The following is a 27,027-nucleotide window of genomic DNA, read 5'->3' on the forward strand; positions in this document are numbered from 1 at the left end:
AAACAAAGCAGTACATGTAACGGAGCAAACGGCACATGACAGCTGCGACCTTGACCTTAAAATTAAAACATTTGAAAAAAAAGAAAAAAAAATCTTTAGTGAAGTTGGAACCATCAATATTAAGTATATAAATGTAAAAATCTAAACACACTTCATAATAAAATAATATTTTTATCCTTTTCTTTACTTTCGTTTTCATTTTCTGCGAGATAGTAACATGTCAGCGTCCATGGACACGACGTGTGAATTTGTCATTTAACAAAAAAACATGGTGTTTCTCCGTGTATCGAAGCATTTAAAGCCACACTGGAATAACTACTTTTCCTTACGGGCGTGTTTATACAGCGATAATAAAGTAAAGAAAACTAAATCTCCAGGAGGGAAGTACAAAGACACCATTAACCTCCCAAAGACCGAATTTGTTCTGAGTCTGAAAAAGCAAAAGAATGAAGACATTGTCAAAAAGGTATGTTCTGTTATGGTATGTTGTGTTGTGAGAATAGTGCACAGCTATACTTACTAAGTTCATTGTAGTTGTTCAGGGTTACAATCAACATTGTAGTGACGAAGCATTAAGCCAGCTCATAAATAAGTACTCTAGCCTATATAGACACCACTTTTATAGCCACAAAGTCACAGTTACTTACCTCTGACAGTGATTAATCATGTCATGACATTTTTTTTTTCAAATTGTATGGATGGTACATACATCACATTCACATATTGTACGAAACACTTTTTTGTCTGTCCTGTTATTTGCAATATTATTTAAATTTTGCTTTCATAAGATTGACATTATTGTTTGCTACATGTAATACATATTTCATTCCTTTATACCCACTTAAAATATGCAAAATAGAATATACTTTAAGTGACACACTATGTCAGACAGTGGAACCATAAGGATCAGTGCAGTTTCATTTGTTTAATCAATTAGCAAATTCTACCTACCTACCAACCTAGTCCTTGTTGCACCCAGAGGCACATAGGGCAAGGACTAGGTGATTTCCATTCTTCTCTGTTCTTAGCTATCCTCTCCACCTCTCCCCGGGTAAGATTCATGTTAGCAAATTGTACACTTTTCAAGTGTCATTTTGCATACTGCTAATGATGTTTCAATTTTTAGTTAACTCCTGAAGCCTGTGTTTACTACGTCTTGTAATATTTTTTTTCCCCAAAACAATGTTTATGATAAATAGAAATTTTCTCTAACTTTGCAAATTCCCCATGTTTGGGAATGGAGATTCTGAACTTCTCATATATTTCCAACAAAAAAATCTGAGCTATGTAAGTGACCAAAATATGATGTCAGATGCAAAGTGATGTTCAATAAGGAATCAAATGGCTGTTTTGTGACATAGAAATAGCATTAAAATTTTTTTTTTTTAAATCTTTTCAAGTAAGTCATTGCTATGCTTTAGCAATCATGTTGCTATGTGCACATAGAGGATTGGGAGTTTTAGAATTTATTTATGCAGATCCATCAAAATTTCATTGAACATTGTGTATAGATTTCAATCAAAATTTCCTTTGGTTCTAGGTATAAAGTATATATTATGTGCATTATTATTATCAGAGACTGGAATTAAGTGACCTGTATAAGTGGCAGCAACATGAAGACAGACAGAAGCAGTTTGTTCTCCATGATGGCCCACCGTATGCAAATGGCAGGTTACATGTTGGTCATGCCATTAATAAGGTTTGAATTTTTAACATGTACTGATTCTATATGATTACACATTTTATTTAACTGTTGTCATCAGTATCAAAGTTCTATGAAAATTATAAATCATTTACATTCTAATACTTTCTATGTGTACCTGTTTAGGTAACATAAAGATATATTACTTTTGGATATTTATTGCTAATGATTGATACCGGTAACCAGTAATTTGATAATATCAATTAAAACAAGTGGACAGTCCCATTAATGATGAAAAATCTGTATCTCTCTGTGATGTGCAGAAATATGTTACTTATTTTCTCTAGGTTCTTAAAGACATTATCAATCGTTACTATTTACTGCGGGGATACAAGATCCATTATGTACCAGGCTGGGATTGCCATGGTTTACCAATAGAACTCAAAGCTTTGACTAAAAACAGGAAACAGAAAATGACAGATGTCTCCATCAGAGCTGTTTGTAAGTTTTCTTATACGGTATACAGGGAAATTTTCGCCCTACTCACAGGTGGGCGAATGTAAAACAGGTCGAATTCAAAAAATACAGTATGATTTCTTAAACAGAATTGTTTCTGGGCAAATTTAAAATGGGGCAAAATTGTTTACAAGTGTGAAAGGGCAAAAATAACATGGGGTGAAAATAACCCTGTATACAGTAATATGAGGTACTGGGCAGGAAAGTAAATAACCATAAGTTACATTTGTACACACACTTCATATATTGCAATGCATCTGAATTTCTTTGTCAAAACTGATGCTGTAATATATATCTTGAAAAAAAATTGCATCTAAAAATCTTTATTAAAAAAATAATGTTGTAAAATATATCATTATACAGCAAGCATAATTTTATATTTATAACAAGGACAAGACCAAAAAATAATGAATTGATAGAAGGAATCTAATTTCTTGTGTTCTGATTGTTATGTCAATATTAAAATGGCATAAAAAAGAAATAAATACCTTTTTTCAGCCAAGACCTTTGCAGAAGACTCTTTGCAAGTACAGAAGGAGGGTTTTCAGGACTATGGGGTGATGGCTGATTGGGAGGGACAGTATTATACGACCATGGACCCTCAATATGAAGCCAAACAGTTGGATGTTTTCTATAGGATGTTCGAGAAGGTAGAGATTTGCTGTAATTGTCAAGTTCTTGATTGTTATCATGGTTAGAAAAAAAAAGATGGATTCAATTTTTCCATGTTTATACATGATATCTGTCTTTCCTCTAAATGATTTATGTAATGTGTCAACCTTCTTTTTCTTATAATGATTTCATTTTTGTTTTATGAAGGGACTTGTATATCAAGGATACATGCCTGTTTATTGGTCACCATCATCCAGGTAAGTTTCTGTTTTTTATCTCTATTTATTTGGTCTCTATTAACTTACGGTAGGAAATTCAGATTCGTTCACATCAAGGCACTTAGAGAATGCATGGCCTATGTGCAGGAACTTAAGAATAACCAAGGGTTTAACCCCCCCTCCCAAATAAATAACTGACAATCTGACTAAGAAAAAGTTTCCAACATCTATAATATATATATAATATAATAAGGTGCCCAATGACCTTTCATAAGGTGTACACAATACATATGTAGAAGCATAGTCTTTGTATGATTTATATGCTTGATTCAGTCTCCATTTTGACTTTCATTTTACAATTTTTAAATTTTTTTAAAGGACGGCTTTAGCAGAAGCAGAACTTGAATATAACCCTGATTTCATTAGTAAGGCTGTATATGTTAAATTCCCAGTGGTAGTGGATTCTCTAAACAGATTTTCTTCCTTGAGAGGTGAGTGCATGCCTACATTTTGTGTGAGTTTTATTATGAGTTGAAAAAGCATAGTATTACTAGATATTTCCATGTTTAGTACATGAATATGCATAAACTTGAAAGGGTGGGGGAGGGTGTTCAAAGGTAAATTACAGGCCACAGTATAGGAATTTCCCCACATGTAAGAAAGAATAAACAGGGGAAGGGGCTTCAAGGGAGAATCTTTTGTATTTTTTTTTCAGGTTTTCAATAAAATAACTCATTCATGATTTTCAATTTTAACGCTTTAGATGAGACCAAGGTTTTTGCTTTGATTTGGACCACAACACCGTGGACCTTGCCGGCCAATGAAGCCATTTGTTATGGAGCGGGTTTAATGTAATGTATTGTTTTAGCTTAATGTAATATATTGTTTTCGCTTAATGTAATTATATATTTTTTAAGCATAGTGTTATATGTTGTTTTAGAACCTCCACATTGAAGGAAATGTTTTTAGTAGAAACATATATTATATTGTATTTCAGTAACTTATGATAAATATTTCTATTTTAGATATTGTTTAGTTCAAGATCCAGTTAATAATGAGGTTTACATCTGTGAAAAGGGATTTGTGGACCAACTTCATTCTTTACTAAATAAAAAGTTAAACATTATCAATGAATTTAAAGGTACTTACCACTCATGTATTGGGATAGATTTATTGAGCATTTCTCTTCAGATTCCATAAAAAATGAATTTTACATGATGATGAAATTTTTTTCCTTTTCAAATAGGTACTGCTATGAAAGAATTTAAATATATTAATCCTCTAAAAGAAATCATGAATCCAACTCATGATGCAAAAGTGTTACCTTTCTTGGAAGGTGGTCATGTGACTGCTGATGTAGGCACCGGATTGGTTCATACAGCCCCAGCTCATGGCCATGAGGATTTCCAGAAAGGTCTGGAATATGGACTTCCTGTGGTGTGTACACATTGATATTAAAAACTTATTTTATCACAGATCACCCATCATTGTAAAAAAAGTATCTTTAACAAGACCATCTACCCTTGTCTGTTTCTACTGTTACATGTCCTGTACATATTTGCTGTTTTTTAGATTGTGTCTGAAGGCTGTCTTATGATTTCAGGACACTCTGGTTGATGAAGCTGGGAGGTATACCCCTGAAACAGGCCCACATTTAGAGGGAAAAAGGATTCATGTTGATGCAGAAGATACAGGTACATGTGTACTAATTGTCCTATATCCATTATTGAATTCATGTTATGAAGGATTTTTACAGTTTTGTTTTCAATAATATTCTTGATTTGAAAGATAAAATATTTTCTCCATAAAAAACGTGATATATACAGTAAAATACGCTTATAAAGAACTGACACTTGTAGCGAAGTGATTGCCATTCCCTGTGACTTTAAAATATATTGTAAACTTAATGGATATAACAAATTACGCTTATGATGAAACTAAATTGTCCATCCCTGGCACTTCATCATAAGCGTGTTTTACTGTAGTAAAACACAGTTACAGTAAATATGCTCTATAAAATGATTTCATACAGCTAATGATTCTCATTTCTCTAGTTTTGAAACATAAAATGAACATTTAGGATATAATGCTTTTTTATCTGGAATATCAAAATTGTTCATCCTATCAGAGTGTTCTACTGTACATACATAATTTTATTCATACTCGTGAAGAGTGGCTCTGCTTTATGATTGTAAATTTTAGATTTTTGTAAATTCTAAAATTTAATATTTTGTAAATTTTTACCTGATTTACTTTCAGTTATTTCATTACTAAAGGATTATATTCTACTACAAGAGGATTATAAACACAGTTATCCCATTGACTGGAGAACTAAGAAGCCTGTCATCTTACGGGCGAGCAAACAGTGGTTTATAGATACGAGCAAACTTCAGGATCAAGCCTTGGTAAATCACTAAATCTATTCAAAGGGCTTTCTCAGAAAAAATCTCAGAAAAAATTATGTTGATTTTGATTTATTTGTTTATTTATTCAAAATTTCTTTCTGACCATAATATACTCTAAATCACCGAATTTTTGGGCTATGTTATTTTTTTTTTTTATTTGAATTCCACAATGCTATAATACAAACTGGGCTATGTTATTTTTGTGAGATAGCTGTTTGGTATTTTTAAGCAAGAAAAAATTTCACGAATTTTGCTGCTTGTTTTAAATAATCTTTAATAAAATAAAATATGCAAGAATGAAATTTTTCACCAGCAGATGGTCTCATATGATTATGTGAAAATCATGTTTTTGTGAATAAAAAGTGATTTACAGTAAGTGGAAAGGGAAGCTTTTTTTAGGTTTCTGTTGACTAAAAATTATTTCATGAGTTTTATGATGTATGTTCCTTGCCGACTTGTAGGAATGTATGAAAGACGTTGAGGTATATCCTGACTCACTACGACAAAACATGGATACACAGCTAAAAAGGAGGTACTGGTGTATTTCCCGACAGCGAGTTTGGGGGGTTCCAATTCCTGTGTTCTATCATCGAGACACAGACCAAATTTTAATAAACAGGTCAGTAATATATCATAGATTGTCTTAGAAGAGACGCCGGAAATTTAGAATTCAAATCTGTCCATTTGTTGATTGTATGTTATAATCTTTCAGAGAGATTTTTAATCATGTTCAGGATCTAATATCAAAGCACGGTTCAGACTGTTGGTGGAATATGAGTACAGAAGAACTGTTACCAGAGGAAATACTCTCAAAGGTTTAAGCATTTTCACAAAGGTTTTCAAGACAACAGCACTGTGAGGATAACACTATTTTTTAGTGAATTTTGATAACCCTGTATCATACTCTGTGTTTTTTGTAGAGTGGTCTGGGGAGCGCTGCTTCTTATCGGAGAGGAAGTGACATCATAGACATCTGGTTCGACAGCGGAACATCCTGGGCTTCAGTTCTCCCTGGTAGATAAATAATGCACCATTACTGTAGCACTGAATCTCATATTTGATTGTATTTGGCTATTTTTTAACTACCCTAGCAGTGACAAGGTTTTTCTGGAAGCTGAATGTTTATTTGATAGATGACAAGGTTGCTGATGTGTATCTGGAGGGCCTGGATCAGTTCCGCGGATGGTTCCAGTCCTCCCTCCTCACCAGTGTGGCCTACAGAGGGAAGGCTCCTTTTAAGTAGGTAGTGCAGTAATCATTGGAATGTAGCCATCAAATCTACTGTTATAGAGACAGATAATGTAGATGAAAATTATTTGTAAATGGATATTGAAATGCTGTAGTAATTTTACTTAGACAATGAAATTTGATGAAAAAGTGAATCAGCTGAGTAGGTCATTAATAACTGGTGTGTATTATTTGTTTTGTTAAATTTTAGTCATCAGTTTTAAAACATTTATGGAACTGGTATCTGTGTTAAATCTTTTCAGATGACTAGGTGCTATATCTAGTAATGGGAAATTCCTGCTTCATGATAGAATTTTCAAATTTTTCAAAATGTGTACAAACGTGTACACCTTGTATAGAAAGTTGCTACAAATCTATAGCAGAAAGTGAAAGTTTGCCCAGATTTCATATTCATATAAGATATTGTCATTTGATCTACAAGATAAAAACGGGGCAGACCACTCTGTATTTCTTAATAAATATACACCTGTATCCACATATATATTTCTTAAAAAATCATTAAAAATCATGTTTCTGAAGTCATACTAAATCATGACATCTTAGTTATTGCAAAGATTAATTAATTGACATCTACAAACACATGTATTCCCCTGCTTATATGAATATAATTATGAGTTTCTCCATCAAGTATTGTAATACATTTTGGGGGCAGATATATACCGGTAGTTCATTGGTACTTTCTTACACAGGAAGTTGGTTGTCCATGGTTTTGCTGTAGATGAAGAGGGACACAAGATGGCAAAATCTGTTGGGAATGTGGTAGATCCAGGGGAGATAAACAAAGGAGTCAGTGTAAGACACTAACACAAATACATGAATTACTGGGATTTTAAAAAACGCTGACGTCAGGAAACAATTAATTAAGAGACAATTAGTGCACAAAAGTATTCTGTTTAATACTGGTCCTTGGCTTATTTTGTATTTAAAAATGTATGTTTAAATGACCTATCATTTATATTTAATTTTTTTATGTAACCAATGCATACATTTGTAATATTCCTAGTAAACATTTGTGCTTCGTTACATTTTACATGTATAACTGATAATTACATGTACTCTACATACTTGATTGCAAGAGGAATGAATATGAGAGATTTTTTATCTGGGATGAACAGAACCTGAGGAATTCTTTAAATCATGTGAATTATCCACTGCTTGCCTTGATACAAAGATTAACATGGTGATATAATGGACTTTCTGAACTGAATCTGTCAGTTTGTAAAATGAAAAAGTACATAACGGTATATGTATGTACAGTTAAAATTTGTATTATTATGGTAAATGTAATATGTTTGACTGTTTTGGCAGAAGACTACAGGGATTCCGTACGGACTTGATGTTCTCAGACTGTGGGTGGCCAACTCTGGTCTTCAAACAAAAGTAGCCATCGGCTCTAATATACTGGACATCCACCAACAGGAACTCTTCCAGGTCTGTTGTTTCCAAATCTTTGATGGTATACAAGTCATATAAGATTTTTATAGGGGAATTTGATAGATTGATGCCTTTTCTGATTTTAAGCTCATCTGAACTTTTCTGATCAAAGTTTGTCTCTCGTTTTGTCTTCTGATGAAAATCCACTGGAACAATTTCAATCAAACTTTCCTCAAATATCCTTGGGTGGTGGGGATTCAATTTTTTTTTTTTTTTCCCCAAATGAGTTGCATGTCCCCTTATCAAGGGGAAAAAATTGTAACAAAATAGTGAAAATTAGGGTTTTGTAATTTATTAAAAATCTTCTTTAAAGACTCTTTAAAGAACCACTTGACAAGAAAAAGCAATACGAAGTAAAAGCTGCTCCTTTGTTGAGTGTATCGATTCGAATTTGATATTGAAAACTTCTCATCCAAACAAGTGTTATAAAAAGCAAATCACAATATTTTTAACCTGATGTAGTTGAAGAATGTTATGAATTTTTTGATACCTTTTGAACAATGATTTCTCCAGATTCGTAAGATGTTACGCTATCTACTGGGCACTCTACAAAGATTTGATTCAAGCATACACAGTATAAATTACAATGATCTACTCCCACAGGACCAGTACATGCTGTCTCTTCTATACACATACGGATCTCAGGTAACAAAAGTATATAGTACATGTATATATAAAGGACATGTATATATAAAGGACAGAAGTAATTTTTTTTAAAGAAATTTATTTTTTATTAAATTCGGATTACTTGAACAAAGGAAGGAGTTGATAGTTTCTATTTTAAATAGTACAGGCGCCATCCTGAATGAGGCATGGCTTGCAAAACAGCTATCTTTAAAGCCTTTACAATGTACATGTATATGATATGTATGATACATGCACATGTATATATGTCATTGGATACAATGAAATATGGTCTTAAATCAATTAATACATTTTCTTTCAAAAGATGATACCCAGTGTAATCTGTATGGGCCCTTTCTTTTGTTCCACACATTATAAGTGATCCTTTGATATTGCATGTTACTAAATTGCTTCAGAAAGTAACTATAAACTAAATTTATTTTCAGGTCACATCCATGTATGAAGAATTTAAATTTGGAAGAGTTTTGATACTTCTCCAAAAAATTCTTAGTGACCTTTCCAAATTTTATATAACCATTACTAAAGACAGGTAAAAAAAAGTGTCTACAGAGTACATGAAACTCATTTTTTATCACATTTACTGAAATTCCAGAGCATCTGATGTAATATGACTTGGGTGTTTAACAGGTTATACTGTGATAATGTTCAGGACATCCGACACCAGTCTTGTCAGTTTGTGTTATATCATACACTGGAGACTCTAACCAAGTCAATCGCACCTATCCTTCCTTCATTAGCTGAAGAGGTCTACAAATTTCATCCAGAGAAAAGTAAGTTATCATCAGTTATAGCATCGTTACATCCCAGAATAAATTGGTAAATACATGTATATTCTATGAAGCAAAATCTTAAAAATTTGTGGTTTGTTTTATTGAACAGAAACAACTCCATTGTTTCACACCAAGTGGTACACCATGCAGCCAAACTGGAACAACCCAGCTGTTGAGGAGTTGATTTCTAATGCCCTTGTGATCAGAGATCATATAAATGAAAACCTGGTGTCTGAACCTCCTGGAAATTATGATGTTCTTGTGGTAGCTGAAAATCCACTGTATAAAGAATTACAGGTAAATGTGTACACAGATCAACACTCATCCTTCCATATACCAGTCAGGGACATAACCAAATCCATTATTATCCATTATTATCAATAATTGAGAGTATTTTTTTTCTTGAAAATAAAATCAGCATTTTTTATCGGCTGGTCCCTTTACAGTATTAAAAATGAAAAATGACTCATTTCCATGATCTCCCCAACAAAAGTCTTGACTTTGCTCCTTTTATACAGAAACTTCAGCAGGCAGAGACATTGACTGATTCTCCCCTCTGTGAAATACTCCAGACAGCAGTGACAAGACTGATCAGTTCTCCTTCAGAGGAGATCAACCCTACAGAGGAAGCCAGGGATATACACAGTGTTCATTCAGAGGAGATAAAACCTATGGACTATGCAAGGGTTATACACAGTGTTCTCTCAGACTCCCAGAGTTCTCAAGAGGAAGCCAGGGTTATACACGGTGTTCATTCAGATTCTAAGTGTTCATTTACAGTAGTGCTGACAAAGGCCCGTTACTCTAGGTGTGAGCGTTGTTGGAGAAATACAGCAGACAATAATAACCTGTGTCAGAGGTGTTCTGATGTACTGTCACACAGTAAAGACAGTCTAAAAGTGTAAAATAATGACAATATGACATCAATTTATTATATTTTAATCAGTAATCATTATAACTTATATCAGTGATGTCTTATTTTAAAGATATTTGTCACTTTCCTGATCTGCCACATAAATTCATATTTGTATGCCCCTGTAATTGAAGATTTGGGGGCATATAGTTTTTGCCCTGTCCGTCCGTCTGTCTGTGTGTCTGTTTGTCTGCGAAAACTTTAACCTTGCCCATAACTTTTGATTGATTGGAGCTATGGCTTTCATATTTCACATGTGTATTCCTTATGACAAGACCTTTCTTTGTGTACTAAACATTTGACCTTGGAGATTGACCCAGTTTTGCTAATTTTTTCAGACTTTAACCTTGTCCTTTGGATACCAACAACTTTGACCCTTTGACCTTGGAGTTTGACCTACTTTTGAAAAAATGTTAACCTTGGCCATAACTTTTGAACAGTTCATGCTAGGGCTTTCTTACTTCACATGTGTAATCCTTGGAACAAGACCTTCATTCTGATACCAACAACTTTGACTCTTTGACCTTGACCTTGGAGTTTGACCTACTTTTGTAAAACTTTAACCTCAGCCATAACTTGTGAATGGTTAGTGCTAGGGCTTTCATACTTCACATATAATCCTTGTAACAAAGCCATCCTTTGGATACCAACAACTTTGACTTTTGACCTTGATGTTTGACTTACTTTTGCTAAACTTTAAGCTTGGCCATAACTCTTGTACGGTTGGTGCTAGAGCTTTCATACTTCACATGTATATGTAATCCTTGTGACAAGACCTTCCTTCTGATACCAACAACTTTGACCTTGACCGTGGAGTTTGACCTACTTTTGTAAAACTTTAACCTTGGCCATAACTGTTGAACGATTAGTGCTAGGGCTTTCATACTTCACATATGTAATCCTTGTGACAAGACCTTACTTTGGATACCAACAACTTTGACCCTTTGACCTTGGAATTTGACCTACTTTTGAAAGATTTTAAACTTGGTCATAACTTTTGAACGGTTGGCACTAGGGCTTTCATATTTCACATGTATTTCTTGTGAGAAGGTCTTTCCTTGTGCATCATTAATTTTGACCATTTGAAACCTTGATGTTTGACTTACTTTTGAAAAACTCTACCTTTTTCATATCTTTTCAATGGTTGCTGCTAGGGTTTTCATATTTCACAGGTATATTCCTCGAGACAAGACCTTACTTTGGGTACTAACATATTTGATTTGCATTTGAGAAAGTTTAACCTTTGCTACGAGTTGCCATACGGGGCATCAGTGTTTCACAAACACATCTTGTTTATATATTATATAAAAAAAAGTTAAATACAATGTACATAATGGTACTTTGTCATGTTAATTTTATTGTTTAGAAAATATTGAGTTACAATTGCATGTATATGTATATCTAGAACAGTTCATGCAAAAAGCAGTTTTTTTCGTTTGTTTAATTAAATAAGGAAAAATCTTAACAACAGGAACGGTATATTTAAATCTATTTCTGGTTGATTTATTTTCATTAAATTGTAGTTAATTTCCATTTAATTGTATGAATCTATATTATGCAAAAGTCTGAGTTCAGCTGGAAGCAACAACTTGCAATCAAAATAAATGTTTCAGATACAACAATCAGAGCAAAATTTTTCTAACTTTAAATAATAACTAATTAAATTTAAATTTAATATTAAAATGTCAAAATAAGTTAATGCATAGACTGCACCAAGTCTACTAAAGAAATGGCAAGTTCATATTCTGATGTGCCCTCTGGTAAATAGTTGGCTACATGATGGACCAGCATAGCAATAGATTTTACATCTGCTTCTGGTTTTCTTAGATGTCCAGGTTCCTGTTAAATAAAAATTTCAAACAGATATACAATTCTTTATTCGAATTTGCTTGTACATGTACATGACATTCAATGAGAACAAGAGAGACTGTCCTACCAGTGAACGCAGCCATGTCGACAGAGTGGGGGACACATTGGATAACAGCTCCACTCCCTCCATTTTATGACTCTCCAACAAATAATGGGCTACTCGTCTCCCAGCGACCAACAACAGTTGTGACCCCATGAACTCACGGTCATTCACTGTCAGTAGTACCTACGAATTTTAATGAACAAATTTATTGCACTAGACAAAGAGATACTGTTTACAAGAGGCCAAAGGGCCTTGAATCGCTCTTCTGATAAACTGTACAATCTATCACATCTATTTGAAGCCTCTAAGTATCCTGTATATTTAGATAAACCCTTGAAATTCCAAAAGTAGGTCATCATGACCTACATTTTAGATGAAACACTCTGAGAACCCAAGATGATTCTAAGCCAATTAGTACCTGAGAGTAGGTCATGGTGACCTATTTAACATTTGTCATTCTCTGAGGACCCAAGATGCATCAACTAAGTTTGATAATTCTAAGCCAATTAATACCTAAAATATTTTTAAAATTTTAACCACAAAATTTCAAAAGTAAGTCACAGTGACCTAATTTTCAGATGACATACTTTGATTACCCAAGATGCATCAACTGACAAAGTTTGATGATTCAAAGCCAATAAGTACCTGATATATTTAAATAAAGCCATAAAGTTTCTAAATCCCTGTCATCTACAATGTGCCTCCTCTCCTAACTTTTGGTTTTAAAATACTTTAAAAAGGTCAACTATACACCTAACACTTCATTAAAGAAATTTGAATCCCTTTTACTGAGGGATGCTTTGTGCCAAGTTTAATTGAAATTGACGCAGTTGTTTTTTCACAAGAAGTTGAAAATGTAAAAGGTTAAAAGACAATACAAGACAGACAAAATCTTCAAACTTTTAGGACAAACAAACTTAGAAAACCTCACTTCAGCGTTTGACTCGCAAAGCTTACAACTTTTTTCTTTTGGAATATACAAGTACCTCTTCCGCCTTTTTATCATGTCCACTAGAATACAACTCTATCACATGCTGACGTTTGAAGAAATCTAAATCAAGACCAAAATCCTTGGCAATCTCTAGAACAAGAGTCGGCCATTTTGTAGCAGCAGCATCCTTTTTGGAAACTTGATGCAGATTATGACTAGGGGAAGCTTGAGACGAATCAAGTGTGCTCACAGCATATGTAAGAATTCTGGCTAAGAACTAAAAATTGAAAATAAATATTATTAAAAATGTGGAAAGAGAATACAATATAAAGATAAAGGAATGCACACCCTATACACAGAGTTATTAAGTCCCCTACCGGTGAAACCGGAGGGGACTGTAGGTTTTTTATATACTGACCTCTTTGCGATTGGATGACAGAGAAGAGTCAACATTCTGTGAAGGAAGCAAAGGATGCTGGGTAAAATCAATAAAAAACGCATGCTTTCCCTGGAAGAGACCAATAAAACTCGAACAAATGTAAATTTTTCTGTTAACTATGTCAAAATGTGACATTTAGTTTTTTTACTGGTACACATAAGTATTTTAACACAAATATGACCATATGCATGGATCCAAAATTTAAGTAACAATCAACATCTTATACCTTTTTAGCTCAAGTGAGCTTTTCTGATCACCCATTGTCCGTCGTCCGTCCATCCGTCTGTCTGTAAACTTTTCACATTTTCGACTTCTTCTCAAGAACCACTGGACCAATTTTAACCAAACTTGGTACAAAGCATCCTTGGGTGAATGGGAGTTTAAATTCTTAAAATGAAGGGCCAAGTCCCTTTCAAAGGGGAGATAATCAAAAAAATACAAAAATTGGGTGCGGTAGTGTAGATTCTAAATTGTTCAAATCATGACCCCTGGGGGTAGGGCGGGGCCACAATAGGGAATCTGAGTTTTACATTGAAATATGTAGTAAAAATCTTTAAAAATCTTCTTCTTAAGAACCACTGGGCCAGAAAAGCTGAAACTTATGTGGAAGCATCCTGGGGTAGTGTAGATTCTAAATTGTTCAAATCATGACCCCTGGGGGTAGGACAGGGCCACAATAGGGAATCCAAGTTTTACATTGAAATATATAGTAAAAGTCTTTGAAAATCTTCTTCTCAAGAACCACTGGGCCAGAAAGGCTGAAACTTTTGGGGAAGCATCCTGGGGTAGTGTAGATTCTAAATTGTTCAAATCATGACCCCTGGGGGTAGGGAAGGGCCACAATAGGGAATCCAAGTTTTACATTGAAATACATACTAAAAATCTTTGAAAATCTTCTTCTCAAGAACCACTGGGCCAGAAAAGCTGAAACTTTTGGGGAAGCATCCTGGGGTAGTGTAGATTCTAAATTGTTCAAATCATGACCCCTGGGGGTAGGGCAGGGCCACAATAGGGAATCCAAGTTTTACATTGAAATATATAGTAAAAATTTTAAAAATCTTCTTCTCAAGAACCACTGGGCCAGAAAAGTTGAAACTTATGTGGAAGCATTCTGGGGTAGTGTAGATTCTAAATTGTTCAAATCATGACCCCTGGCGGTAGGGCTGGGCCACAATTCGTACTACAGGGGGGAGAGGAGGAGAAATCAGGTAAAAACTGCAAGGCCAAAGTTACTCAGGTGAGCACTGTGGCCCATGGGCCTCTTGTATTTGTTTCTTACCTTCGAGTCAAACAGTGAGAGAACCTTGGCTGACTTCATGTTGAATGTAAGAACAGCAGACATGATGACTGCCAGGTGATAGTGATGGGACAGCAGGCCATAGTTTGTCATCTTCTGTTCAATGGCTTGTTCTACTAGAGATGATGGCCCCCTAACCATTTGCCAAACTGGCTCTATGTTAAACACTGGAACCTCATTCATCTCGCAGTTTGCCTAGGAATAAAAAAGAAAGTCTGCATCCATTTCCTCCATTTTAAAGTTCAAGGGATAAACTTGTTGTCTTCAGTTCTTAAAATATTTTTTTTTCAGAATTTCATAGAAATACATGTAGATGTATAATCAAAATATTGCATACCTCTCGGAGCACCTGAATGAGATCAACTGAGTACTCAGCAAATGCAGGCATGAAAGATTCCCCCATACCAACTTCCTGTGCAGAAAAAGAAAAAGATGACCATTAATTACAGTGAAACTTCTCCAAACTGGTCCCCATGAAATGTGGCATGAAAAGGGACATAACTTACAAAACCTCATTCATTTCTCTGTAAACCAGCTACCTATATAAACTGGCCATATTCTTTATAATTGGTTGGTTTTCAGAAGTTTTACTGTATTTCATAATTTTTACCTTTCTGCAGAGTCTGTCTTTTGGAACTTTCCCAACCTGAAAATTTATATGAAAGAATTATGTACATATATAAGAATTGAGGTATATTTAGCCACACTGACTCTTACTACCTGCATGTATAAACATACTTGTTTACAATAACATATTTACCTTCTCCATTAGCTGAGCTAAAGCCTGGAATTTCTTCATCACAAAGCGATGCCACAACATGGAGGCAACTCCTAGCAAAAACACATAAAATACATTAATCTTTGAGAAATTTTAGAAACTATTCTAATTTGAACAATTCTCAAAAATTCTAAAATTAGTTCAAAATCAGGCAAACTACTCTGCAGAAGTGCTTTTATGCTACATGTATGAATCAAGAATATGAGAAAATAATAGGGATGTACATCTCATCTATGATAAGTGGTAAATAGATATTAGTTCAAGCTTGAATTTTTTTTATACTCACCATGTCTTAATACAGCATTGGTGACTAGTTTCAAGTATTCCATTGCAAAACCCAAATGATGAACTTTCTACAATAGAGTCATAATGAGAAGCATGTTATTATGGGTGGGGTTTATACATTTTGGAACTACATGTAAGAAGTATCATGAAATCATTATTTTCTTTCTTTCTTTCTTTTTTTTTTTGATATTTGGTTTATACATGTATTACAATTGGTTGGGCATACATGTACATTGAAAAAAAAAAACTGAAAGGAATATTATATATCCATGTACATGTAAATTCTCAATTTTATTATTGCATGAGGTGGTAAATTATTTGTGGATAAGGATGCCCATAAAATTCCTGAAATGTAAATCCCCATTAATTTTGATAATTAAAAACAATGTAAGCTTATCAAGTGTTTATCAGAACTTACATCTAAATCTTTGAACCAGATGATAGCATTCTCCCAGCAGCAGTTACACAATAACACTTCATTTTCCAGACTGTGGGGTAACCTCTTTTGTAACTCTATCAGATAACCTGAAATGTATAGTAATTTACAGCTATAAAGGGGTCATCATAACAAAAAAAGGAGGTCCCTGGGCCAACCCCCCCCCCCCCCCAAAAAAAAAAAAAATCAACAGTGTCCCTTTATCAGACAAAGTTTTATGTGATAAAGTTCATCACTTGGTCCCAAATGAAACCTAAGTTCAAGTACTGAATCTACATTATATACATGTACATACAGAATTTACTTGCATACAAAACATATACCTTGTAATTTTTTAACAGCTGTACTTTGAGTAGAATTTTCTGAATCTGTACCAATCTCCATTCTCTCTGTGCTGTCCATGATACTAGTGTCGTATAAATCCCCAGGATGCAGCTCCATGCTGGCTATCAAGTAGGCCACAGCCTCAGATATTGACCCTGTACAGAAATGATTAATTATTTGTACATAACACTATCTATGCAAAACAATTTATTATTTGTTCAAACACTATCTATGCAATACATAACCTCCACACACTTGTTTTGTAATTCTTGTAAAAATACCTATACATGTATAAAATAATGACTGATATGTTGCATATGTATTTTTTTGTTGTTGATTTTCTCTATTTCACTTGAACTAACCCCGTCCTCCCTCCAATATCTTGGAGACCGACACCTCTGTGCTGTGGTCCACTTTCCCAAAACTAAGAAGATTTTTCAGAGCTAGAACATCCTCTAATTGTTTAACTAACAGATTCCACTCCTCGACATCATGATTGGGAGAACTTTCTCCTCCTTCTGCGGACCTCTCTTCTCCCTCTGAGGGCCTCTCTTCCTTAACTTCGGTGTCAGCATCAGGGTCCTAAATAGATACAGCCAATCAAAGAGTATAACAGAACTTGTCAGAACTAATCAATAATGTTTAAGGTTCATCACCCCTTTGTCCACTCACATAAATTTTGCTTGAATGATAATGATTTTTCAAAAGAAATCCAAATTAATTCAAAAATTAACAATTTCAGCATACCTTGCAGTGCAAAATTTTGACAATTTTTATGGAAATAATGATATCCCAGTGAGAGTTATCTCTCTTATCAGAGGGTCCATGAACCTTAAGTTAGCTCATGACCTTACCTTTCCCTTGGACTGATTCTCAATTATTTGTACACACAGTGACCGGCACACTAGAGCCAGTATGTAGGCAGCCTGTACATTAGAGTTGTGGGCACATGAGTATCGGATCTTCTTCCACCAAATAGCAGGCTTGTTAGGCTTTGCTAGGACATTGCTCTTGTCTAAACATAAGTACAAATGTTGCTTGAATTAGATTTATATTTAATATGAATGATTCTTGATTAATGATAGGAGCAATGAAAACAGAAAGTTAATTTACCATACACACCTCAACCAGGAACATTAACTCTTCAAAATACTATTATCTTTGAATAAAAATTTTGTTTTCATTTATTTTCAATTTATGCTTTTAATCTGGTTAATTTTCAGCCTAATTGAGGAACTAAGAGGAGCTTTAATAACAAATATGGACAGCCGCAAATGAATAACAAATTAAGGATCCATAATCAATAAACTGAAAAGTCAGTTTAGAGCACTCGGGTTTATTTTACAATTATTACACTTATCAGTCTGAAACATTTTATCAAACATCATACCTGTGAGGGAAACAAGAACTTTGAGAATATGATGAAGGTTTGGGATCATTTGTAGCATTCTTTGTTCTTCTGACAACCAGTAAAGTACCAGCAAGTCCTGATGTTAAGAATTATTAAATGAAAAATAACAAAGAATTAGTTTTTAAATATAAAAATAGCAATTGTACCATTTGCATAACTTGATCAGAGTTTCTCCCCAGAGTAATAACTAAGTCAGCCAGGTACTTGTACACTGTACATTAAATTTCCAATACCAACCAGTAAGAAAACAGGTGATAGGTTATTGTATTAAAATCACATTGCAATAGTACATATAGATCACCCAGTGATATGCTACATAAGAATCCCACTTACTAGTAAGAGATTGGGTGATATGCTGCAATTCTGTATTACAGACGACAGAGTATCTGTTGATCCTTTAGAGCTTGTGCATTGAGAGTACATAAATTTACCTGCAGAAAGCACATTCTCATTTTACTAAATACATGTATAAAACAACCATAATTATATTATAACAATCATTTTTCTAAAAAGAGGAATGTGAAAAAGAAATAGACAAGGGCAATTAAAATGTAAGCAGAGAAATCAATTATTGAAGTTGAATAATTACCCAGTCCAACTTTCGTTTCCTGTGAAATATTGTCAGACACTGTTATTAATTTTTCTTTCATGGAATCTTGTGCTGACAAATGTGGCTGGAACTGAAAACAGCTGAGGAAGTCACTAGGATGAAAGAAATCTGGAATGTCAAATCTGACTCTTCTGACCTCTTGATCTGTATCACTCTGAGGCTTGTCAGTATTCATCTGATTTACAATGTGTGTGCTCTCTGAGTTTGTGATGTGAAGGTTCTCCATCAAAACCTTCAAATACAATTAGGCTCGATTAGCAAAACAGTCAAACCTCATTATCTCACATCTGATGGGATAGAAAAAACTTTGAGATATCTGATTATTATATCTTTACACCTCAGTAATATCCCTGTCTGTTGTCTCAGACTGAATTGGACTCTCTGTAATTTTGTCGTACATCTGTAAAAGATCTGTCTGTGTCTGACAAAAACGAACCAGTAATTTACTATTGATGTCCTGGCTGTCCTGGCCTGTAAGATGAAAAAAGTATAGGTCACAATGCTCATCTGAGTTCCTTGCTCGTACACAGAAAGAAGTCTCAATCAAAACCAGAAGTCTCTGATGAGACTGTAGTTCTACTGGTGTGTACATAGAATAAAGAAAGTTGTACATGTACCTAGTATATTCTACTTGTGTATCAAGTCTAATTGAAACCCAAATAAAACTAGGAAAAGTAATGTTTTGAAAAAAAAATTCACAGAAATTTCTATTTATAGTAATACATGGCAACCTTGATTGTCGCAATCAAATTATTCATCTAAGTACAGTCTTCTTGTGTATCAAGTCTTATTAAAATCGGAATTAAAATGTAGGAGGAGTTGCATTTTACAAGAATTACAAATACATGTACTTCCACTTTTAGTAACCATAGTGACACTGTTTATTGTTAACAAAATAGACAAATCAAAATTATGTATTTTAGTATAGTTTACATGTGTACAAAGTCTTATTGAAATCTAACAAAAAATGCAAGATGAGTAGCGTTTTGAAAGAATTTCACTAAAATTTCAAAAACCGATAAACAGAATGATGTATCTTATTATGCTCTACTTGTATAACAAGTCTCATTGAAATCTGACCAAAACTGTAGTAACCATAGCAACATTGTTTGTTGAAATCTAAAAACAAATATATAGAATTATGTATCTTAGTATAGTCTACTTGTGTACCATCTCTTATTTACTGTAAGAAGAGTAGTGTTAGAAAAATTGAAAGATGGACAGAGGCATGGTGGACACCTTACTAAAGCATAAGCTCTTTTGGTCTCTGACCACTGTAGAGCTAAAAATGTATCTCTAGTTCTAAGACCTTGCATTTAACAAGCTATATGAGTGATAAATTAAACAACCTTTAATAAACTTTAAAGACTGTCATTCTGTATATTAAAACTACAGTAATTACCAACAAATAAATTCAGATGGGAAAGCTTTGGTTAAAAAAATCTTATGCTACAGTGCCTTACTTGCATTAAAATTCAAAGAAAATAAGTTGAGTAAAGCATTAATCAATATGATTTATGTTGAGAAGAATTTTGACAACTACCTCTGTTTGTGATGTGAGTGACACAGGACTTGAGAACTTCCTGCATGAATTGTGAGGACAGGTACTTCGTGGACAACACTCTCTCTACACCCTGAAATGACAATAAAAATTTTTTACACTGAACAAATTATCACTTGCTTATATCCTAACAATACACCTGCTAAGAGATGTCAGATATCCCCATGTTATAACTCATCTACTGAGAGATGACAGATATGCTCATGTTATTAACTCATCTGTTGAGAGATGTCAGATAACTCACCCACTGAGAGATGTCAGATATCCTCATATCCTAACTCACCTGCTGAGAGATATCAGATATCCTAATATCCTAACTCACCCACTGAGAGATGTCAGATATCCTAATATCCTAACTCACCCACTGAGAGATGTCAGATATCCTCATATCCTAACTTACCTGCTGAGAGATATCAGATATCCTAATATCCTAACTCACCTGTTGAGAGATTAAAGATATCCTCATATCCTAACTCACCCACTGAGAGATATCAGATATCCTAATATCCTAACTCACCCACTGAGAGATGTCAGATATCCTCATATCCTAACTTACCTGCTGAGAGATATCAGTTATCTTCATATCCTAACTTACCCACTGAGAGATATCAGATATCCTCATATCCTAACTTACCTGCTGAGAGATATCAGATATCCTAATATCCTAACTCACCTGCTGAGAGATATCAGATATCCTCATATCCTAACTTACCTGCTGAGAGATATCAGATATCCTCAAATCCTAACTTACCTGCTGAGAGATGTCAGATATCCTCATGTCCTGAAGTAATTGGATGACATCAGACTGCAGCTCACCTGTTCAATCACAAACACATGTACAGTACATGTATAAAGACTTCTTCTCCAACTTTCAAAATCAAATTTACCTGTCATTGAAAATCTATCCTAGAATGCATTATATTGACCCATAATTTAATCAGTTTTGAGAGCTCTTTGTCATGTATGAATATATAATTCTTCACTTGGAAATGTTTTTAAAAAAAATTGCACAATTTTGCAAAAATATTCATGTGCACAAATAGGGTTAGATTACAAATTGGTAATTCTGTCATTTAATATGATTTCCACTTTGAGAGATGATACATCTTTGATAGCACACTTACTTGACTCCACTTTACTGTCCTTCAGAAGTTGTTTTAATTTCTTCAAAAGATGGAGGTCTCTGGCTCTCTTGCTGTTCTTGTCACTAATTAACAGAAATAATTTTTGTTTCAAAAAACTAAAATAAGTTTATTTAATTGTGTTCCAACTTTTTACTGTAGGTAAAATACTAAAAGATTTCAGATTCACCTCAGAGCTAAGTGAAATGGAATATCTAGTGACTTAATGATCCCTGAGGGTTCAATAATAGCACACTGGAACATTTTGCCCTTGACCCCTTTACAGGTCACATTGTTCAATCCCATCATTCCATAGCCAGGACTGATCAGTCGACACTGCTTGGGGACATTGAATGCTGCTACTCTTGGACCACTGGCTGCAGTCCATACCTACATGTAACAAGAAAACCAGACCTAATATATTGTAAACCAACTTTTATTCCCAAGCAAGAGTTTTGCGACTTTATTTAACTCATGAATTTTTCTTGTAGCAAAGAAATTATTTAATAGTTCATTAATGAAGACTGTTTTCTCATTCCCAAAAATTAACAGGTATGGGAGGATTTAAAGCTAATAAATCAGAAACAAAGGTGAACAATAGTTGGTTAACAGTATTCCTAGATTTTTTTTGCACAAGATACGTGAATTTTTGAAAGCAATATCAGATGACATCTTTATTACTCTTGTAAAGGTGTATATACGTTTACAAGTAACTTCTTTATCAGATACAAGGTGATATTATAATCCTGCAAAATTACCTCCAAAATCCCCCTTCTAGGAGCATAAATAATTAAGAACTGAGCTATTCGTTCTTTGTCGTTGTCTTTGTTCCCATGGTGAACATCTTCCTTGACTTGAACCCATCCCAACTGAGCATCACGGTAACCTACAAAGAGGGAGCACACAGTTATATGGGAGCACACATTTATATGGGCAAATAAAATGAGAAACCAACAGAGAGACAAATATAGTTAGAAGAAAAATTTCAAGTCCTTATAGTTTGAGTTATATGTACTCAAGAAAATTGCACGTTACAGGCAAAAAAGTTTTTTGTTGTACAGTATAATCTCATAGTATAGTCACGTAAGATCCTAATTTTAACAACTCATGAAACATTTTCCAGATAATTCACAGCAAGTGAAATGTTACATGGATCATTATCTTTGTACCTTTCCACATTCTGACGGCTGTTCCACGCTCCACATCCACCAATATGACCCGACCAAAGCTGTCTGTTGTAGCGACATAGTTATTGTTTGGTGATAGGTAAATATTATCTCCCTGTCTTCTCTTGTCTGGCAATCCAAATCTGTACCCCCAAAAAATTCACATAAATGATTTAATTCTGGTAACTATTCTAAAAGAACTTCAAGTTAAATTACAGATTTGAAAATAGTTAGAAAGAACTTATCTTATGACCCCCCCCCCCCTTTAAAAAAATGTATATTCTCTGCTTTAATTTATTATTTTATCAGCTAACAATCAAGTACCTTTTTTTCAATTTTTATTTTGCAGTCATTAATATCAATGTTTTATTGAATTTACTCATAAATTACTGACATTCCTATATGTAGTTAGAATTATATTCAATTTACCTATCAGAGTAGAAATAGTATTACAACACTGTGTAAATTAAGCATTAGAAATACAATGTGTATATAAACATGTACAGCAGGCAACTGATTTGAACCAACTAACTTTTTAGCTATGCTACTCCTTGCAAGTAGTGAACATGTAGCTTACCTCATTTGTAACAGGGTAGACATGTAGCTTACATCATTTGTAACAGGGTAGACATGTAGCTTACCTCTTTTGTAACAGGGCACACATATAGCATATTTTATTTGCAACAGGAGCAGACATGTAGCTATCCTCATTTGTAACAGGGCAGACATGTAGCTTACCTCATTTGTTATAGGGCAGACAAGTAGTTTACCTCTTTTGTAACAGGGCACACATGTAGCATATCTTATTTGCAACAGGAGCAGACATGTAGCTATCCTCATTTGTAACAGGGGCAGACATGCATGCATAACTTACCTATGAGGTAATGGAGTGGAAGGCTCAATCTTTGGTCTCTGTTTCTCTTCTTCTTTGTTCTTGCTTCCAAATCCTAACCATCCACTTTAATTACCAAAACAATATTTGAGATATGGGTAAATAAATCTGTTATAAGCTGATTTAACTGTATTGTAGGAGGATTTTGACCTAGTATATGTACTTGAACAAGTGTATTATTTGCATAAGAAGTTAGAGATTCTTAAGTCTTAAAATTACTAAAAGTCTTTCTTCTCCTAACAAAATTAATATAGTATATCCTTCTCTTTGCTCATTTAATTGGCCCATGGGGAAGAAGAGAAAATGATTTAAAAAAAACCTGGCAGAACTTCCATGTTAAATGTTACAACTTTCTCTTTAACATATTTACATTGTACTCGAAATATATACATGTATAATAACCTACCTTGCAGCAGACATAATGGCTGACTTTAGTTTATGTGCAACTGCATATGCAACATCTGACAATATTGGCTGAGTACTGCCCTAATAAACATCAGATTGCATTTTAAGAGCTGATTTCTTCAATTGCTGTAAAATTTCAGTGTAGCAGTCTGTTATGTTCTTATTAAATGTGTGTGTACACATACCTCAACAGCATAAAAAAATCCCACATATGGACCCACTCCTGAGGAAATAAAGAGACCTGCAGCTGGTGGGGTTGGTCTTATGTAAGCAGAGGATCCCCCTATCATGGCTGCTGTTCTTATTTGGTCAAATGGATTGGGAGTGTTCACACCTTTGTAAGAATATGAGATATAAACATCTGTAGATAAATACACTGTATTTTCAATCAAAAGCTACTCAATTTGCTAACCCCCCCCCCCCCCCCCCCAAAAAAAAAAAAAAGAAAAAACAAATAAGATAATATAAATATGCAATATGATCATAAAAAACATTAAAAATTTTTTTTACATGAAATTATTAGATTTATCAAAATTTTAAAATTCCTAAAATTAAACAAATACTGAATACCATAGAATGAAGGTAATTTATTTTTGCCTTTTACCTAGTGGAGACATCCTCAACTCACCACAACTACATAAATCCAGGATTTTCTCCTGATCTTGTAATGCCCACTTTTTGTATGCTAATGGTGGAGCTTGTAACACGGGCTCAGACCCACTGGCTGTAGCTGTAATCAGGTCAAACATGTAAATAAAACGGATGTTCTAGGTCTATATACATTGTAAATTTTAAATTCTCTCACTTTTTTTTTAGACAAGAATAGCTGATTGTACACTGATGAACTTCTAAGGTAAAGAATTTAAAAGATTTTCATGGTTGCTATCATATTGCCTATTCAAACTAGAATAATATGAAGAACTATTCTGACCTCTTGCCACTTGGTTTCTACAAGCTCGCAGGGACTGAAATAAGCTGAATCCATCAATGGTAACCACGGCTCTCTTAAACAGAATGAGCAGCTCTTCATGCTAAAGAAAGGTAACAATTAATTATCAATACCAAATATTATGCAGTATTCAATAACAATTAAGTATCATTATACAAATACTGACCAGTATCAAATAACAATTTGTTATTAAGTTCAAATTGTGAACAGCATCAAATAACAAAATTGGAATCTAGTACTGCACACGATGTCCAGAATCATTCTAGAAACATTCAAATATTTTGGACATAGTATTATTTGTCCCCGAGTTGTACAATGCAATATACCTGTTCTGTATCACCAAGGTAACGTGGTGGTTCATAGGTTCTACACTTTAACCTTTGAACTGGTTCACTGTGTAATAACTGTGATAGCAACAAGGTCCCTGTCTGGAAGGAAAAAAATACCATATCCCACTTCGGTCAAAGATTGATAAACCTGATCAATAATTAAGTTATAGAAAAACCAATTTTTAAACTGTGCAAACCAGTTGTTCAAAACTAATGCAGAAGAATCTGTAAGAAGGCTACACAATTTGATTTTTTAATCAAAAATCCTTTTCAGTATATACACATACTTTTGATAAATAATCCTTTTCCATCATGTTTTTTTTTTTTTTTATCATTACATTGACTGAAAAGGATTTTTGTTAAATAAAAATCTAACTAACCTCTGTATAAAATCTGATGTAGCCAGAAGAGAAGCCAACAATGACACAAGTCCAGTCCGGGCCACCCTGCATACTCCTTCAATGTCAGAACAGAAACTTACAACAACTTGAATATGCTCAAAATTCATTTGGGAATGAAACATTTGCCACTGGCATCTAAAAGAACATACTTGATGTGCTTTTTAAAACTTTTCTTCAAATTTATTTTTAGAATTAATTTTTAAGTCATCAAAATGCATTCATATTGTAAGTTATATATGTTATTAAATATTATTTATGTGGAATATACCTTTTCTGTGAAGCCAGTGGAAGACACATCATTGCTGTTATCTTTTCTCTACAAAAGCAGATTCAGAAAAATTTTAATCTCTTTTAGACTTGTTTAAAGGAATCACTTCATTCATGCAGAGTACAAGAAAAACTGTACACAGTATTTCCAAAGTGAAACATATTTAGGTATAGCAATAGTTATCCATTGGCAAAAACATTTCAAATCTTTGGCACTTAGTATAAAAGATTAAAACTAACAAAATTTATAGATACCACTATTAATATAGAAATTAATCAGTTCACTCTTGTTGATAAACTCACCCTTCTTCTTGTCGTAAGCTACCTTCCCACACAGTCTTGAATTTAGTATCCATGCCAGAATTACTCCCTCCATTATTAAACTTCTCTGTAACATATAACATTATATATATGAATCTTATAACTTGTGGTCAGTCAAGTGTTTAGTAATAAGTTCTTCACCCTATAAATCTTAAAGCTGTCATATAACATATCTACATGTACATTATTATGCTATCCTTTGAAAAAAAAAACCTTATTTTACACAATATATAATGGTCAAAATATGTGCCGTCTGCAATATAAAATATCACCTTGTTGTGTTTACAGTACATACGTGACAACAAAACACATTTGTCATTGTAAGCTATTGCCATAATATCATTTGCTGGGGACAGTGAGAATACACATTCCTGCAGCCATTGGAGTTTGTCATCTGATTCTGGTGCCTCCCTTTTCTCTGGGATTGCCTCCTCTCCCTGCTCATCCCATGATCCCCAATCTTCATCCCAGTTCTCATTCTCTGTACAAAGAAGTACCAGTAAGTAAATAGGCCTAATTTAAACTATTATGCTAGTGATAAGTCAAAATTTATCAATCTGTGACAGGTTTGCTAGCTATAGGAATCATCTTTTATTATACATTCAGAGCTTTGAAATTTGAGTGATTTTTACCCGAATTTTCTTCAGCATCTCGTAGTTCAGACTTTAGTTCGGGAAAGAGAAAGTTCTTAACTCCATTTATATCATGAAAATCAGCAAATATATTCAGCTGGCAAGACATTGTTAAATCATTGTAGGAGCTTCATCCCACGTCAGTCATGTTTACGTT

At 33.9% G+C, this 27,027-nt stretch overlaps 2 protein-coding genes across 3 annotated transcripts; one reads left to right on the top strand and one right to left on the bottom strand.

Moving 5' to 3' along the window:
* The first annotated feature begins 266 nt into the window (after window positions 1-266).
* Window positions 267-11,868, top strand: LOC133172465 (isoleucine--tRNA ligase, mitochondrial-like). The gene is made up of 22 exons (XM_061307355.1): window positions 267-466; window positions 1,577-1,699; window positions 1,990-2,143; window positions 2,657-2,808; window positions 2,978-3,027; window positions 3,367-3,479; window positions 3,752-3,839; window positions 4,014-4,129; window positions 4,235-4,425; window positions 4,592-4,682; window positions 5,248-5,393; window positions 5,855-6,012; window positions 6,106-6,208; window positions 6,314-6,407; window positions 6,527-6,632; window positions 7,331-7,433; window positions 7,950-8,072; window positions 8,589-8,720; window positions 9,146-9,249; window positions 9,348-9,490; window positions 9,600-9,787; window positions 10,009-11,868. Exons 1-22 carry the CDS (start codon window positions 269-271, stop codon window positions 10,393-10,395), a joined length of 3,063 nt encoding a protein of 1,020 aa, XP_061163339.1. The 5' UTR covers window positions 267-268; the 3' UTR covers window positions 10,396-11,868.
* LOC133172450 (rab3 GTPase-activating protein non-catalytic subunit-like) lies at window positions 11,787-27,027 on the bottom strand. Of its 2 annotated transcripts, none has more exons than XM_061307343.1 (34): window positions 26,871-27,027; window positions 26,534-26,719; window positions 26,221-26,305; window positions 25,919-25,966; window positions 25,630-25,705; window positions 25,247-25,348; window positions 24,903-25,002; window positions 24,600-24,701; window positions 24,157-24,305; window positions 23,973-24,052; window positions 23,549-23,632; window positions 22,678-22,817; window positions 22,267-22,394; window positions 21,699-21,898; window positions 21,512-21,594; window positions 21,139-21,203; window positions 20,370-20,460; window positions 19,164-19,297; window positions 18,806-19,058; window positions 18,550-18,647; window positions 18,196-18,292; window positions 17,660-17,820; window positions 17,168-17,387; window positions 16,805-16,960; window positions 16,464-16,570; window positions 16,047-16,113; window positions 15,743-15,813; window positions 15,593-15,628; window positions 15,320-15,394; window positions 14,965-15,177; window positions 13,665-13,700; window positions 13,302-13,523; window positions 12,340-12,498; window positions 11,787-12,242 (listed from the first exon to the last, which is right to left on the bottom strand). In XM_061307343.1, the coding sequence occupies exons 1-34, from the start codon at window positions 26,977-26,979 to the stop codon at window positions 12,099-12,101; spliced, it is 4,077 nt and encodes a 1,358-aa protein (XP_061163327.1). In that variant the 5' UTR covers window positions 26,980-27,027; the 3' UTR covers window positions 11,787-12,098. The 2 variants fall into 2 exon arrangements, with proteins under 2 accessions (XP_061163327.1, XP_061163319.1); XM_061307335.1 differs by having other exon boundaries at window positions 11,788-12,242; window positions 13,665-13,754.

Source organism: Saccostrea echinata, unplaced genomic scaffold (genome assembly GCF_033153115.1).
Source record: "Saccostrea echinata isolate AGI-Se365-2 ecotype Australia unplaced genomic scaffold, CSIRO_AGI_Sech_v1 ptg000002l, whole genome shotgun sequence".
In the NCBI taxonomy this organism is placed as follows: Eukaryota; Metazoa; Mollusca; class Bivalvia; order Ostreida; family Ostreidae; genus Saccostrea; species Saccostrea echinata.